At 41.8% G+C, this 18,669-nt stretch overlaps 1 protein-coding gene across 3 annotated transcripts in view; it reads right to left on the bottom strand.

Moving 5' to 3' along the window:
- SLAIN2 (SLAIN motif family member 2) overlaps window positions 1-18,316 on the bottom strand; it is a 56,601-nt gene extending 38,285 nt beyond the window's left edge. For all 3 annotated transcript variants that reach the window (XM_080914600.1, XM_080914601.1, XM_080914602.1), the window contains exon 1: window positions 17,659-18,316. In XM_080914600.1, coding sequence (XP_080770726.1) covers window positions 17,659-18,047 — 389 coding nt within the window. In that variant the 5' untranslated portion in view covers window positions 18,048-18,316. The remainder of the gene's footprint in view (window positions 1-17,658) is intronic.
- Window positions 18,317-18,669: the final 353 nt, after the last annotated feature.

Below are 18,669 nucleotides of genomic sequence, written 5' to 3'. Positions count from 1 at the left end.
TTCAAAACCACTTGATACACTGTTTCACATGAATTAGCAAACCTTAGTTGATGTAGCAACAATAACTGCTGTTACTATTTTACACTGCATCAAATGCTTACCAAATATTACACTGTTTTCGTGAACATACTGTTGTGGCTGGTGAGGAGGTTCAGTGGGTGAAGTACTTGCCACTGAGCCTGATGACCTCAGTTTAACCCACATGGTAGAGGGCTGACTGACTTCCACAAGTTGTCCTGCCCTCTACTCAGAAGCTGTGCTGTGACTGTAAACTGTAAGATCTTTGAGAAAAGATTTCAATTAAGTTATTTTCACAGTCTATCTTTTTCTAAGCTTACCTACTATAAAATATAAATTGTAATTAAGCTCAAGATTAGATCTAAAGAAAAAACTCACAAGCTGGAGAGATGGCTCAGAGATCAAGAGCACTGTCTGCTCTTCCAGACGTTCGAATTCAATTCCCAGCAACTACATGGTGGCTCACAACCATCTATAATGATATCTGGTACCCTCTTCTGGTCTACAGGCATACATGCAGGCAGAAAGTTGTATGAGATATACATAATAAAGAAATATTAAAAAAATAAAAATAAAAAACACAACTCAATCAAAAAATTGTTAATGTATATACACAGTAAACAGTCCCTTTGAAGTTTAGATTGATCACAGTACAGTGTCTGTTATTACATTTGCCCTGAGTAAAAGATATAAAGATTTACAATTATAGTTATGATATATCCTTCTAAATTTTAGATGAGCACAGTATTATTGATAAGCTGAAAATTCTCTCTCTCTCTCTCTCTCTCTCTCTCTCTCCCCCCCCCCCATTTGTTTTTAATCCTCTTCAAATCAGCCTTAGACAAGAATACCCAAGGAAAAACAGATATTTCTTAATGACAACTGACACAGATCCATCCATCATCCTCCTATTAGAAGGAAAATGATAGCCACAATTCAAGGATACCCACATTCATGTTTTAAGATTACTAAAAAGTGGCCCTTTGTAAAGCTACTACTGAGGTACTAATACAGAAATACTATCTTTTAAAAAAAAACACCCAACAATCTCCCAATTTCATGATGGTTAGAAAATGTAACAGTGATTGGTAGAAAATCTATAGCAAGGACCTGTTCATTACCTTGACAGCTACTATTAAACTCCATTCCTCAACCTGATCCATTCCTAGTTCTTACTCTTTCCACAGAAGAGACTTCTCCACAGTCACCATGACTGGATTCTTTGTAAACGTTAAGCGAGAGAGGAGTAGGAATGACTCTGAGTAGTTGCCAGCAGGCAGGTGGGAGAGCTTTTCTTCTAGTAAACTATACTTAGGAGATGGTGTGACTCGTCCTCATCATGCAAATCTAAGTTAAAGCAAGCACTCCTGCTTCATCTTCACAAGTTTCATACCAATATCATACTGTGCTACTGGGTATCCATTATTCCTCATACTTCATGGAAACTATTATTTTAATCCCTCCACTGGTTTTTACTTACTGAGACAGAGGTTCACTATGTAACCATGGCTGGTCTAGAACCTGCTATATACAGAGATCCCCCTGCATCTTGAGCGCTAGATTAAAAATATACCACCTCACCCAGTCTTTAAGAAAGACTATAGTTTTTCTTAAAATATATTTCATTATTTTTATTTATATGCATGTAGGTATGCCTGTGTAAGTGCATGTCACATGTGTACATGTGCTCTGAGGCCAGAAGATAGTATTGGATTGCTTGGAACTGGAATAGCATACAGTTGCAAGCCAACCTGGAATCCTCTGCAAGAGCAGCACATACTCTTAGTACTGAGTCTCCAGCCCTAATATGTTCTTCTAACCCAACATTTTTTGAGCCTTTCCTAGTTGGCACCTCACAAATAACAAAGTTACTAGTTAATTCAGCTACTTGATCACCAAATTGTCTCTTTTTTAAAAATCACATAAAAAATCATATTATTTGTAGATACAGTTATAGATATGTTCCTATTAAGACAGCAAAGAGGCAGGGTCTTAATGAGTCTATACCTGGTGAAGATGGACCCCCTTGAGGACAGCAGAGCATTAGACAGGTCCCCTGGCACTACACACAGGGATTTACATGGAGAACAATAACAACCATGGAGCATTAGTAACACCAGTGATGCAGAAGGCTCATGAGGTCCTTAAGTACGAACGAGAGGTTAATTTACTAGTGTTCTCATCTAGACAGCACAGGAAATTCCTCATCTTTTACTATTATAATGGCCATGTAAATAAGGCTGCTATAAACATGATGGTGCATGTGCTCTTATTGTATGTTGGAGCGTTTCTGGGGTATTTGCCCAGAAGTGGAATAACTGGGTCTTCCAGTAGGACTATGTCCAATTTTCTAAGGAACCACCAGACTGATTTCCAGAGTGGTTGTGCCAGTTTACAACCCCACCAACAGTGGAGGAGTGTTCTTCTTTCCCCACATCCTCGCCAGCATCTGCTGGCATCTGAGTTTTTGATCTTAGCCATTCTGACTGGTGTGAGGTGGAAACTCAGGGTTATTTTGATTTGCATTTCCCTGATGATTAGGAATGTTGAGCTTTCCTTAGGTGCTTCTCAGCCATTCGATATTCCTCAGTTGAGAATTCTTTGTTTAGCTCTGTACCCCTCTTTTTAAATAGGATTGTTTGATTCTCTGGGGCCTAACTTCTTGAGTTCTTTGTATATATTGGATATTAGACCTCTATCAGATGTGGGATTGGTAAGGATCATTTCCCAATCTGTTGGCTGCCTTTTTGTTTTCTTGACAGTGTCCTTAGCCTTACAGAAACTTTGCAATCTCATGAAGTCCCATTTATTGATCCTTGGTCTTAGAGCACAAGCCACTGGGGAAATTCAGGAAATTTTCCCGAGCCTATGTGTTCCAAGGTTTTCACCACTTCCTCTTCTAATAGTTTCAGTATGTTTTATGTTTAATCTATACACACCAAGAAAACTTTGACTATTTCCATGTTATATTTTGTTTTACATGTACTTTATGCTTATGGTAACTAGGAGGATTTCATTGCATACTATCAAACCTTTAAAAAAAATCAAGCACTGACAAAAATATATTCATACAGTTTTATTCCAAAATGCTCTTAAAAAATCTGTACATGTATCTCTCTTTTTTTAAAATAAAGTTGTAAAAAAAATGGTCATGTAAGAATTCTTCAGTCTCATTATTCTACACCTTTACCTTACTTAGCCCAATAAAACTAGTGCTCAGATTAACTCAAACTAGTTTAATGTAACTGAATTTTTACTACATACAAGATACTGTGTCTTATCTAGAAATATAAAGGTGCATATAACAGTGCTCATGACTTAGACTAGAAACATACAAGCAAAACACTGCTGTGTTAAGTGTTCTCCCAAACAGACACTCATATAGTGATGAGTAACATAAAGAATGGTAAAAGGGTGAGGACAATTTCTCAAAAGAGAAAGTTTGAGCTGAGACTTAGACTTTGACAAGAGGAATAAAAAGAAACTGGTCTGGGAAATGAACATCAGAAGCTCTGAGGCCTGACTGCTCAGGAGCTGCTCAGGCAAAAGTGAATGAGCTCAGGTGAAAGGTGAATCAGCCACTCAGAACTCCTGTTTCTTGCTAACACCACCTGATCTACTACGAATGATAAAGGCTTTTAAGAATTTTTACATTTCTTACCTGCCCCAGTAGAAAAGGAATGGGCTTCCACTGCTACAGATCTCCCCATCTAAGTTTCTTCACTTATGTAGACTGCAGTGATGTTTTGTTGTGTACCACAAGGACAGAATTACAAGTACTTACAAATAACTACTTCATTAAATGTTTTACACCTTTCAGCTCTCACCGCAGCCCCAGTCTGTAGTCTTAGGGAGGACATTTCCAATGATTTGGAACGCAGTCTGGAGGCCCAAGACCAACTCCACTAAGAAATTCTTTCTCAGCTAGAAGGCAGAGGAAGTAGATCTCTGAGTTTGAGGCCAGCCTGGTTTACAGAGCAAGTCCTAGGACAGTGAAGGCTACAGAGAGAAAATCTAGAAAACCAAAACAATCCTTATCATTATATTAAACTGTGCAACTTTAGTCTATGACATTTTTAATAGATGGCATCCAAATCAAATGTGACCATCAACCCTTCCTTCTCAAACTGCATGTCTATAACTAATAAATCAAAGCAACTACTTTTCCTACAAATGGCTTTTAGGCTTGCTATAAGTCCCAATTCCCCCCTATTATCAGCTAAGTGACTCTGTCTGGGTCTAGCTTCCTTTACTTTAAAAGGAATGACATACACACGACATAAGATGGATTAAACTTTGAAAACACAATGTTAAATGAAACAAGCCAAAACAAAAGGCAAATGTGGCTTGCTTCCATCTACATTTCCTTCTCAAACAGCTTACAGAAGAGAACTGTCCGGGTTCAGCTTCAGCAGGTATCAGTATGTACATCACAATATGAAAAGCATGCTAACAGCAGGCCAGTCCACATGGTGGCAGACTGCTGAGCAGAATGATGGATATATAAGCATCTGGTGCCACCCTTAGTAACCCTCCTCCACTCATTAGGTCTTCCCTCCTAAAGCCTCCACAGACCCCAAAGAAGCCGCCAGCTGGTGAACAAGTATTAGAAACTATGAGACTGAAGGGCACTGCACATTCAAACCGTAATCGTAACCCCTACCTGGCATAATCAAATTTATAGACAGAAAGCAGAATGGTGGTTGTTGGAGAATCAGAATTTAACTGGTTCAGAGTTTCACTGGGAGGAACAGTTACAAAGATCAGATGGAGTAACTGGTATAGTGGCTTGTGCCTATGATCACAGCACTGGAGAAAGCTGTATTGGGTTTACCAGGTATGAGAAGCTCAGAGCACATCTCAGCCTACTTCTGGCTTCACTTTTCTACAATTTCATGATATACAGAAGTTCCTGGCATCTCTGCAAAAAGCATGATGATTCATATTGTTTTTCTTAGAAACTCTTATTCAATCTGCAGTCTGCATAGTGGATTTAGGGGGTTTATGTCAGGAATAAGGGTTATCTTAAAGTAGAAAGAAAGCTAAAACCCTGTCTTTGGGGTGCTAACAACCAGTCAGCTAACCCTGACTAAGCAGTGCAGCCCCTATAGGAACATATGCTATACTGACCTCTCACCTATTTTAGGCCAGCACAGTAAGCAGAGATGTGACACTTCTTCAAATACATTCTCCCCTTTTGTCCAGGAACATTTTTTTTAATCATTCCATTCGTTTACATTTCAAATGATATCCCACTTCCAGGTTACCCCTCCACCATCCCCCCACCCAAATCCATGCTCCACCTTACCCTTTGCCTGTATGAGAATGGTCCCCCAACCACCCACACTCTTCACCCCATATGCTCAGGCATCAGGTCTCCCCTCCCATGGCTGTCAGGCAAGGCCATCCTCTGCTACATATGTATCTGAAGCCATGTATTCCCTCCCTGTACACTCCTTGGTTGGTGGTATAGATTCTGGGAGAACTGGGTGGTCAGGCCAGCCTATGTGGCCCTATCGATGTGATTGCAGTCCCTCTCCGCTCCTCCAGTCCTTCCACCAGCTCCCCAACCAGGTTCCCTGAGCTCCTTCTGATGGTTAGCTCCAAGCAGTCACATCTGCATTGGCCAGTTGCTGGCCTGACTTCCTCAGGACCCGCCACACTAGGTTCCTGTCAGCAAGCATCTCTTGACCATGGCAACACCGTTGGGTTTGCTGTCTACAGACATGATGGATCCCCAGGTTGGGCCGTCCCTGGTTGGCCCTTCTTCAGTCTCTATTCCACTTTTTGGTTCCTGTTCTTCCTTTGTATATTTTGGATATTAGCCTTCCATCATATTTTGGGTTGGTAAATATCTTTTACCAATCTGTGGGTTGTTGTTTTGTCCTATTAACAGTGTCCTTTGTTTTACAGAAGCTTTTCAATTTTATGAGGCCCCAATTATTGTTGCTCTTAAACCATAAGCCATTTGGTATTCTGTTCAGGAAGTTTTCCCCTGTGCCCAAGTATTCAAGGCTCTTTTATTAGATTCAGTTTTATATGGAGGTCCTTGATCCACTTGGACTTGAGCTTTGTACAAGAAGATAAAAATGGATCTATTCGTATTCTTCTACATGCAGACCACCAGTTGAATCAGCACCATTTGTTGAAAATGGTATCTTTTTTCCACTGGATGGTTTTTTAGCTCCTTTGCCAAAGATCAAGTGACCATAGGTGTGTGGGTTCATTTCTGGGTCTTCAATTCTAGTCCACTGATCTACCTGCCTGTCTCTGTACCAATACCATATAGTTTTTTTTAATCATGATTGCTCTGTGATACAGCTTGAGGTCAGGGATGATGATTCCCCCAGATGTTCTTTTATTGTTGAAAATAGTTTTTGCTATCTTAGGTTTTTTGTTATTTCAAATGAATTTGAAAATTGTTCTTTCTAACTCTATAAAGAATGAATTGAAATTTTGATGGGGATTACACTGAATCTGTAGATTGCTTTCGGTAAGATGGCCATTTTTACTATATTAATCATGCCAATCAATGAGCATGGGAGATCTTTCCATCTTCTGAGGTCTTTCTCCATATCTTTCTTCAGGTATTTGAAATTCTTATCATATAGATCTTTTACATGCTTGGTTAGAGTCACACCAAGATATTTTATATTATTTGGGACTACTATGAAGGGTGTTGTTTCCCTAATTTCTCAGTCCTTTTATCTTTTGAGTAGAGGAAGGCTACTGATTTGTTTGAGTTAATTATATATCCAGCTACTTTGCTGAAGCTGTTTATCAGCTGTAGGAGCTCTCTGGTAGAATTTTTGGGGTCACTTACATATACTATCATATTATTTGCAAATAGTAATATCCTGACTTCCTTCTTCCCAATTTGTATTCCTTTGACCTCTTTTTGCTGTCTGATTGCTCTGGATAGGACTTCCAGTACTATACTGAATAGGTAGTGAGTGGGCAGTCTTGTCTAGTCCCTGATTTTAGTGAGATTGCTTTGATGTTGGCTACTGGTTTGTTGTATATTGCTTTTATTATATTTATGCACCTTGAATTCCTGATCTCTCGAATACTTTTAACATGAATGGGTATTGTATTTTGTCAAAGGCTTTTTCAGCATCTAATGAGATGATCATGTGGGTTTTTTTTCTTTGTTTATATAGTGGATTACATTGATGAATTTCTTCCGTATATTGAACCATTCCTGCATCCCTGGGAGGAAGCCTACTTTATCATAGTGAATGATTGTTTTGAGGTGTTCTTGAATTCCATTTTCAAGAATTTTATTGAGTATTTTTGCATTGATGTTCATAAGGAAAACTGGTCTGAAGTTCTTTCTTTGTAGAATCTTTGTGTGGTTTAGGTATCACTGTAACTGTGGCTTTATAAAAAGAGTTGGGCAGTGTTCCTTCTGTTTATTTTATGGAGTGGTTTGAGGAGTATTGGTATTAGATCTTCTTTGATAGAATTCTACACTAAAACCATCTGGCCCTGGGCTTTTTTTTTTTTTTTTTTTTTTTTTGGTTGGGAGACTTATAATGATTTCTCTTTCCTTGGGGGTTATGGGGCTGTTTACATGGTTTATCTGATCCTGATTTAACTTTGGTACTTGGTATCTGTCTAGGAAATCATCCATTACTCCAGGTTTTCCAGTTTTGTTGAGTATAGACTTTCGTAGTAGGATCTGATATTTATTTATTTATTTATTATTATGAGTACATTGTAGCTGTCTTCAGACACATCAGAAGAGGACATCGAATCCCATTACAGATGATTGTGAGCCACTATAAGGTTGCTGGAAATTGAACTTAGGACCTCTGAAAGAGCAATCAATGCTCTAAACCTCTGAATCATCTATCCAACCCGATTATTTTTTTTAATTTCCTCAGTTTCTGTTGTTATGTCTCTCTTTTCACTTCTAATTTTGTTAATTTGGATACTGTTTCTGTGACCTCTGGTTAATCTGGCTAAGGGTTTATCTATCTTGTAGATTTTCTCAAAGAACCAGCTCCCAGTTTTGTTGATTCTTTGTATAGTTCTTTTTGTTTCTACTTAGTTGATTTCAGCCCTGAGTGTGATTATTTCGTGCTATCTACTCCTCTTGTGTGTATTTGCTTCTTTTTGTTCTAGAGCTTTCAGAAGAGCTGTTAAGCTGCTAGTGTATGCTCTCTCCAATTTCTTTTTGGAGGCACTCAGAGCTATGACTTTTCCTCTTAGCACTGCTTTCATTGTGTCCCGCAAGTGTTGTGCCTTCATTTCCATTCAATTCTAAAAAGTCTTTAATTTCTTTATTTCTTCCCTGACCAAGTTATCATTGAGTAGATAGTTGTTCAGCTTTCACGTGTACGTGGGCTTTCTGTTGTTTATGTTGCTATTGAAGCCTTAGTCTGTGGTGGTCTGATATAATACATGGGATTAATTCAATGTTCTCGTATCTGTTGAGGTTTGTTTTGTGTCCGAGTATATGGTTGTTTTTTTGAGAAGGTACCAATAGGTGCTGAGAAGGCATACTCTTTTGTTTTAGGGTGAAGTGTTCTGTAGATATCAGTTAAATCCATTTGGTTCATAACTTCTGTTAGTTTCACTGTGTCTCTGTTTAGTTTCTGTTTCCATGATCTGTCCACTGGTGAGAGTGGGGTGTTGAAGTCTCCTACTATTATTGTGTGAGGTGCAATGTGTGCTTTGAGCTTTAGTAACATTTCTTTTACAAATGTGGGTGCCCTTGCATTTGGAGCATAGATGAGGAACAAATTCCTTTTTCTATTAGCACAATTCATAGTAATGAGCAACATTAGCTGAGTCCAGGAGATGACAGCTCTTAACCCTCCCCACGATAATGAATACTCAATACATTTTAAATAAATGCCTGTTTATATATATGAATGCTATAGTTCAAGGGTTTTTTTCCCCAAAAGCACTAAATTATACATGTAAATAGTGGCTGTTAATTGTGGCTGTGAAGCCAATAGGCCAAAGATGGGTATAAATAAAGCTGCCCACGTAAGGAAGTTTCAACCTTAGTACAAAGGACACAGCTATGACAGACAGCACAGAGATGCAAGCTACTAAGTGCTCAGATACCCACTGAAAACTTCACCTGCATAGAAAAAAGGAAAACCTAAGAGATCTTCTATTTACCTCAACAGTTGACATCCAAACCAATGGCTGAGGGGAAATAAGAACTGGGGTTTTCTCTGACTGCCACAACCTAAGGACATATAAATGATCAAAACACAGAGACACAGCCAGTGTGGACAATACACACACAGACACACTTCCATGTGCTCTATTTCATGTGTCTTTGTCCATAGACTTGAATATGTGCCTACATACATAAGCACAGCACACACCAAAGATAAGAAAGGGAATGGTCCATCAAATCCACGCCTGGTACAGACGTTCAGATAGCTGTACCATTGGTCGGAGCATTATCCACCATTGCCATGATATGAAAGCAATGTTTTCCATCAATGAAAGATTAAAGGGTGACATGTGCAATACAATAACGAAATATTACATAGCCTTAACAAAGAAGGAAATCCTGTCGAATGCTATGCCATAAATAAATTGAGTAACTTATGCTATGTGAAATAACCCAGTGGCAAACAACAGATTTAATCCCACTTGTAAGGAGCCTTGTAACTTGGATACTGCAAGCAGAATGGTGACTGTGAGGCAGAAGTAGTCATTCTTTAGTACTAGGAAGGTCCCACTGGGTGATACAGAAATGGCCTGCAGATGAACACTGCTGACAGCTGCACACAAATATGAACGCACTAACTGTCAATGTCACCAAACTGTACATTTGTGTTTAACAGCTAGGAGCGGTGTCTCGTGCCTGTAATCAGTATTTGGAAGGCTGGGGGAAGATGATTATTTCAAGTTCTAGAACATCCTGGGCAACCTATTGGGTTTTAAGCAAGCAAAGGGAAACCCTGTATAAATTTAAAACAAACAACAACAACAAATACAGGCAAGGGAGATGGCTTAAATGGAAAAAGGTAAAAGTGTTTGCAACAAGCAGATTTTGAGTTTGATCCCAAGAAACCATGGGGCTGGGGGTGGAAAGTCACTGGGAAGACAGAGATGGCTGGGCTCCCTGGCCAGCCTATTTGGTAAGTTCAAAGTCAGTAAGAAAACAGGGAGACAGTACCCAAGAAATTTCCTCTGGCCTCTGTGTGTACCCCCCCACAGGCATCTACACAAATATGAACATAAACACACACCAGGGAGATGGCAGGACAATATAGAAGAAAATGGAAAGGGAAGATATTGAAAACGTGACAGGCATTCATATGTTACATTCATCTGACACTACATAATGGTGTGTGTGGCTTAGATGAAGTTGCCACTTGGATAAGGCCTCCTTTCAGCCCCAAACAACAACAAAAATCCCACATATGAACCACACACGCACACACACTTGAGTTGTTGGTGGGATAGTCTAAGAGACTCCCAAAATAATACATACTATTGCTGTTGCCCTTGGCTGCCTCCTAGAAGTAAATAGTATGTCCCTATTGCTAAAGACACTATGCACTTCGGACACAGGACTCTCAGGAATTGAGCTGTATCTGATCCAAAAGTCTTCTCCCTGAGAACTATCCTCTATAACGGCAGGAGGTGTTGTGTGCGCCCCTAAGGGAGGCAAGCAATTAGAAGTCCTAGGCGGCGGTGATACCTATGCAACAGTGCCACTTACATCTTTGCAGTAACCAACAGCCGTCTAGCTGCTCTTATGGGCCACTCAAGAGGGGAGAAATCATGCCCGGCACTGAATACCTAGCCAAACGGCCAGACTATTGAGGTCTTGGATCATAGAGGAAAATGTACTATTGCCATTCCTAAACCAGCAAATTCCTAACTGGTTCTCCTCACCTCTTGTTAAAGCAGTTTCTTGATGTGGCAGATGGAGGATATTACAGGAAGTCACAACTGGTCAAAAAGCTCCGTCCCAGTTGTTACATCTTCAACATAACACTTGCATCTACGGCTCAAAAAACATCCAGGGCAGGGTTGAAAGAGCCAAAGGACCAGGATATCTTCTGAAAGACTGTGCTATCTAGTTACTACAGGAAGCTACACTCATGAACTCTCAATAATATGGCTGCCCAATCACTACCTAAATAAACAATGACAACACCAGCTGACATACATGAACGGAGAAATGTCATTGGGCTGCACCTTTAGACAAAGTGCTGCAGGCAATTATTTAATAAATGCTGGGAGAAGGAGAACTGCTTTTTCCTAGACACAAGTTCCCTAATTAGTTATTCAATACCAAGTGATATATACACAAGCAACACTAAATGGACTCAGCAGACTGCATTTGTATATTTATTCATGTAAGTGTGACAATATATTAAAGAAAAAGATCATAAATTTAAGAGGAAGCAAGGTTTGGGAGAATATGTGAGAGGTGCTGGAGGAAGGGGAGGGAAATAATGTAATAATATTTTAATTAAAAAATAAAATAAATTGCTATTTGTGGTAGTGCACACTTTTAATCTTAGTATTCTAGAGGCAGAGTTAGGCCCATTTCTGTGAGTTTGAAGCCACCCTGTTCTATATAAGAGTTTCAGGTCAGATAGTAGACCCATTTAAAAAAAAAAAGAAAAAGAAAAAGAAAGAAAGAAATTTAAAAAATAAAATCAGCCAGGTATGTGGTACATGCCTTTAATCCCAGCACTCAGGAGGCAGAGACAGGCGATCTCTGCGCATTCTAGGCTAGCCTGGTACACAGAGCGAGTTCCAGGATAGCCAAGGCTACGTAGCGAGAACTTGTCTGAAAAACAAATCAAAACCGTAAAAGTAAAAATAATAATTGTAAGAGTTAAAATTAAGCTTAAAGTGATGACACGTCATAGTCCGAGTCCTCAGGAGGCGGGCAGTGAACAAGGCTGTGTGTAATTAAATGTCACACAGCAGTACTTACAATAGCCAAGGATGGAAACACAAATGCCCACCTACAAAGAAATAGATATACACATTCCTTAACAGTGACACCAGTGACACCAAACTAAAGTGGAACAGAGAAACTGTGTGTCACAGTTAAAACTTCTGTGCATCAAAAACTCTTCCAAGACAATGAAAACACATGGTATGGGAGAGAACATGGATAAGCCACGCACACCCAGAATCTATGGAGTTCTTACAGCTTACAGTGTAAAGACAAATAGCCCGACCAGAAAAAGGACAAGTGGAGCCGGCGATAAAGCTCAGTGGTGAGGTGCTCACCTAACATACCCAAGAAAGAGACCAGGTCTAATCCCTAGTACAGAAAAATAAAATAAAGGGTTTGAAAGACATTTTCAAAAAGAATTAACATAAATAGACAAGAAATACAGGAAAAAGATGCTCAACATCATTAACGAACAATGCAAATCAGAACCAAAATGATCTTAACAGAAGGTTTACAGTTAAAGCTGGCCTTAACAAGTGCTGACAAAGACGCAGAGGAATCAGAGCCCTCATCTACTGCTTGTGATAATGAGAAGTGGTACCGCTACTGTGAAAAACAGTCTGTCAGTTTCTCAAAAAATTAAGCATGGTGGTGCCATTTGGAGTAATTTCACTCATAGGCACACACCCAAGGGGTGCGGGGAGGGGGGGGACATATGTTCATTCAAAGATGTGTAAATAAATGCCATAGCAGCATTACATATAATAGCCAATTGGTGGAAACAATCCAAATGCCCACCTACAAAAGAATGGATACATAAAACCTGGTAAAGTCACAGGATAGGACAGTGTTCAGGCACATAAAGAGAAGAAAGGATAAAGACAGTATAATGACATGTGCTACAACATAACAAACCTTGGAAAAGTTGTGCTAGATGAAAGACAGACATAAAGGCCGTTTGCTATATGATTCACCCACATGAAGTGCCCAGCATAGGTAATCTGATAGGCAAAGTAGACAGAGAGAGACTGCTGGTAAGTCAGTGTCCGTCAGCACTGAGGAAATGTGCCTGAGACAGAGGGGATAGACTGTACTAGAAGTCACTATCTTGTAGGCTTCAAAACATGCCTATAGGGCTGGAGGACTGCTCAGTAGGTGAACACATCGGCCTGCCACCAGACCTTCCTAAATTCACTCCCTGGGACCCACAAGGCGTAAGTAGAACCAACTTGAAGAAGCTGTACTATGAGCTTTGTGTGCCCTCTGTGACATAAGCACCCTCTACAACGAGTAAATGAATAAATTTTAAAATAGAACATGCATTATAAAAATGTGTGTTAATTAATGGTGTACCATATACTATAAAAGAGTTCAACAATGAAAAAGTTGAGGAAAAAATTATAGTAACATCGGTAGAAAGAAGCAACACTTCCAATCACAAACAAAATAAACCTGACCACCGAATATCCAAATATTTCTGTTATTAGTTTGTTTGGATGGAAAAGAAAGAACATTCTTCAAAGAGAATCAGTGCTCAAAGAGTATTTATTAAGCCAAATGTAATTAAAATATGCTTAGCCCTACTCCTCTAAACCATAAAAAAAAAATAACAAAAATTTTATCAGAAAATCACTGTGGATCAGAAATATGGAAGATAAGGTTATTACCAAAAGTGATAAATTCCTAGAGAGAATAATAAGCAGTATCTGGAAATTCCAGAGCAAACTGAAAATAAGATTAAACAATGTTTATGAAATTAAGAAAGGACTGATTTCATAACACTAATCATAACCATATCGAACCAAATTCATTCCAATTTCCACTTTAAGGGAGTGATTTCACTGCAGGTAAGACCCACGTGGGCTCATTACAGCTTAATTACAGTGTAGCATTTGCTGAAATCTTTCATTATATTCACAGAAAACCAATGTCATATAGACCCGACAATACGAAGAATTACTAGTCAGGGGACTAACCATAATGGGTGCTAATGGACTGGTGTTACTGGAGGGAGTCAAGCTGAGCTGCATGCATACTTCAGAGTAACTTATCTGTCGCTTTAATTTTCTGTCAACAATCTGAACAAATGCAGCTGGAGAGATGACTCAGTGGTTAAGAGCACTGGCTGTTCTTCCAAAAAGGACCTGGGTTAAATTCCTAGTACGTATACAGCACAACTGTCTATAATACCATTTCTGTAACTGCCTAGTTACAAATATACATACAGCTAAAGCACCAATGTGTGTACATACACATATACACAATGTGACCAAAGATCTACAAAAATGTCTACTAAATATAGAGATACAAAAAAATAGAAAATAGGTAGTAAATGCCTAAGTCAAGACTATACATGAAATGTAAATGCCTTGTCTTTAAACTCAAAAAAAAAAAAAAAAAATTAGGGAGGCATAGTTTAACATGATTTAATAAAAAATACAAGGTAGATAGAGAAGGTCATACTAGCAGCACCTATTAAACTTAGTAACCGAAGCTGAAACTGTTAATGACTGACAGTTTAAAATACAATAGCAGGGCTTGGTGCACATCTGCAATCCCAATACTTGGGAGGCTGAGGACTGTGAGAAGTTCAAGCCAGCCTGGGCTACACCATGAGATATCTCTAAATTAATCAGTGAATCTGATCACTTTTTCTCTCTTTCTTTTTTTGTTCTTGTTTTTAAAGACAGGGTTTCTTTGTATAGTCCTGCCTCAATGATAATACTCTACCACTAGTATTATTATTGTTATTATTATAGGGAATTATATCATCTAAGAAATTATTCAATAAACTGAAACTACATGAAGAAAATGTTCAGCATATGATGGGAAAGGAGGCACCAGAGACACACTAGTCTTCAAATCCACGTAGCACCATACATAAAAGGCAGTTCATGTAGGAAAGCTGATGTTGTATTTGAAACATATAAAACAATGCGAGTATCATAAACTTCAATGTATGAAGAGATGAAATCTAAGCTGAGTGTCGCCATTTACTGTGTGTTATTTGATGCCAAGATAAAGTTTCCTTATACCGAAATTGATACCTTCCTCATAAATATATAAAAGTTAAACCTAATTAAATGCAAAAATGTTTTAATCCTACCTACCTCCCACCCCCTGTAACACTTAATATACTATGATACCTAATCATCTTAATTCTCTTTCCTGGACTTTTCTGAGTTATTGGAGAGCAACGTTTTTCAGACTGAAAGTTGCAACCCATCTGTGGGTCTGTAAGTCAGGCTGGTAGTAACTACTATTTTCTTCATAATGAAATCCAACAGTAGAACGTATTAAAGTGCACCACTCATAGTAAAGTACCCACCATGCTTCATACATAGGCTGTGCACTGTGCATCATGAAGCTGAGCCCTCGAACTGCCCACCACTACTGCTAAGTGTGCGCTATGAGATGGTAGCTAGCTCCTGGAGACTCAATGAAGTTTAGGAAACCACCACAATTCTTGGAGAATTTATTATGGCCAATACAGATCTGCATCTCCAAGAAGCCCAGCATAAAAAAGACCTTTTACTTTTGATAAACCCTGTTTCCCTTACTTAAATTTATACCAGAGCCAGTTATTTTTCCATATAATGCCTACTCCTACCTTCTACATCTTGTGGCATATGCTAGGGGCAACAATTTCTCTAGATGAACATAATATGCAATAGAAACAAGCTATGGAAGGTAGGTTTCTAACTCGCTGAGAAAGCAAACTTTACCGTGAACTCTTCCAGCCACTGACAACCACACCCTCCTCCTACTACTCAGACACACCCCAAGGCATTTTAACTCTGACTTCTTTATCTAACTCTCCCCTGACCTATCAAGGTTCAAAATGGAACTCAGGGCCAGATTTCAATTCTCATAAGCAGGGATCACCTGATCAAAACAAACTCCTGGCATGTTAACTTAAGGGTACTTACTTGCTTTACTCTGACAAATCCATGCTGCTCAGAAACCAAAGCAGCTAAAGACTTGTGTGGTGCCTGGTGGAGTCACTGAGCTCTACCAGTCCATCTAAAATGGGCTGATGAGTGCAGCCAATCCTCATTACCACGAGCATCGATCTCACCATCACTTGGAAGGACTCTGATGATAGTGGATGACTCTGGATTCCTTCAAAGTGCATACATACACAGGAGCCCTTCAGAGGCCAGGGTCACTAACAGGAATGTCCTAACTACTACACTCGGTTCTACTAATGCTTGGTATCTCTAGCAGTGACACAAGAAACAGTGCCTGTCATTCATATGGTCCTAAGTATGAGTTACAAATACTTCTTGTAGTTTTTAAAAGTAAAATGATGGGATGTTCCTAGTTCCCTCTCTCAGACTTCTACCTTCTCCTGAAAGTTTGCCCCAGAATCTGGACCAAGGCGCTAGTGTCCGCGCAGCCAGTACTCCTGTTCTACAGCTCTCTCACCTCAGTGTGTGCATCCTATCTTGTTTAACTAAGGCTCAGCTCTCAATATGCCAGGGCCTCACACACAGGCATCAGCACTTAAGAATCTTTAGAATCTTCCACAGCAGGGATCACATGTGAATTCACAAAATAGTGTTGATTTAAATAGCCAGGCTTAAGGCTAATAGTGCCCAGTCCTGGAGAATTTATTGTATGCCAAGCCTAGTGCTAAAAGTACACATGGATTATCGGACTTAATCTTCAGAACTCTACACAAGACAGAATTTTCCTCCGAGGAAAAAAGTGAAGCTCAAAGTAACTTCTCCAAGGTCACTAACCTTTATGTGGCAAATCTAGGGCCTACATCCAGCCAGGCAGTGCTCAGAATTCTTCAAAGTTGGAGGCCTGGATATCAGTCCATGAGAGATTTCAACTTCAGAGAAGTTTTAATGTCAACAGCATAAACGTTCTAGCTAAAAGTTAGGACTTTAAAAACGGACGAATTATGAGGATAGTTTCCAGCAGGTGTTTTTAAATAAAAAATAAAGCTAGAGGGAAAGCTTCTCACGGCCTAAGGAAAGTGTGACTTTTAAGGTGTGGGGTCACAAGCTCATCAAGAGGTGCCTCATGACAATTACAGCTTTGGTCTAGATTCTAAGCAGGGCCCTTTCTCTGCCTCCAGGAGAGCATAGAAATGATAGTCAGCTCTGAAAACTACTGCTTCCCGGCTCCGAAATTAATCAGACCCAATTCTTGTTTTCAAAATTAAAATCCAGAGTTCCTATTGCACCGCCGACTTCACACAAAGCAGCCCCATCCCTCCACTGCCCTCCTCACACAAAGCTTTACCCCAACTACCCAAAGGGGAGTGACGTTCACCCGGCCTCCCCACAAGCATCTCACCCCATTTCACTCCAGTCCAAACAGTGACTGCTACTCTATATGTCCCCGAACTTGGTGTTACCTCTTGAAGCAGACCCCTCCCTATATCCAAGCCGCCCAAAACACCATCCGAAAGCCGGTCTTCCACACAAAGCAAGATCCCTTTCTGCAGCTTGGTACCTCTGAGTGCTTTGAGCGTGCGGGCCCGGGGGACTGTGCCAAGCCGCAGATCCCTCCTGGGTCTAGTTGGGTCCAGCACCCAGAGGCTCCACGACCAGAAGAGAACTAGCTACAGACCCGTTTCCAAGGCACGCCTCGAACCCCCAACTCCAGCCGACCTGCCCTCAGCAGAAGCAGGCAAAGCCAGCGTCCCCACCACAGCCGAGCCCACCCTGCTTCCCTAGGGACACCCCTCCCTCCCAGGCCCACCCGGCCCAGCGCCCCGCGCTCACCAGCTCTCCTCTTCCTCCTCCAAGCCTGACAAGCGCTCCAGCTCGTCGGGCCGCAGTGGCTCTACCTCATCCAGCAAGCCGCCCTCACCGGCCGCCAGCAAGGAGGTGGCGTCCCGCAGGTCCTCACTGCTGGTCCGTCGCGGGCCCGAGCCCGCCCCGCCGCTCGCTTTAGCGCCCAGGCCCAGCGGGAAGCCCCGAGGGGACGCCGCGCCCGAGGAAGGGGTGGACACGCCGGCCCGAGAAGGGCTGCCCGGCCCGAGGAGGCCTGCACCCTGCACGGCTCCCGAGCGGCTCCTCAGCTGCTCGTTCTGCTTCTCCAGCTTCTTCACCAGCTCCTGCAGCTTCCGCACCTCCTGGTCCGCGTTCACATTGGAGTTAACGTCCTCCATGCCGGCCGTGCCACCCGCTCCGACTCCCAAGCCGCAGGGGAAGCGCGGGGGGTGGGGGGGAGAGGCGTTACCGCCACCGCTCACGCTAGCCGAGGCGCCGGCATAGAGCAGGGCCAGGCCCCACCGCCAGGGTCCCCCCGGCTCGGGTTGCGAAGCGCCGCTGGCCCCAGCTGAGCCACCTCATCTGCGCCGGCTCCGCGACTGGGGGAGGCGGCGCCAATATCCGGCCTCGGCCGCCATCTTCCCTCCGTCCCTCCGCCCCCTGCCGGCCAGCCCGGTCGGTGACCTCAGAGCGTCGGGGTGGGGGGGGGAGGACGTGGCCGCCCGCGGGCTGAAAGAACTAAGTGCCTGGCTCGCGGTGGGGCGGGGCGGGGGGCGGGGCCTGTACACGGGACGGGTCCTGGAAGGCGGGGTCATTGTTGGGGGCGTGGCCCCAGCCGGAAGGGGTGTGGTGGGTGCCGGCGAAGAGGGACCGGGCTCCGCTCGCTCTGGAGTTTTGCCCTGGCCGCCTATCCGGCCAGAAGCTAGTCGCGGGCCAGGGTGACACAGATAACCGGGGCTCAGGCTCCGGTTCCGCCCCGCCCTAGGCGTCTGTGGCAAGGGGCGGGTGCTGAGACGCATG

Source organism: Micromys minutus, assembly GCF_963924665.1.
Source record: "Micromys minutus genome assembly, chromosome: 1".
Lineage (NCBI taxonomy): Eukaryota > Metazoa > Chordata > Mammalia > Rodentia > Muridae > Micromys > Micromys minutus.
This window is presented reverse-complemented; position numbering and strand designations above follow the sequence as displayed.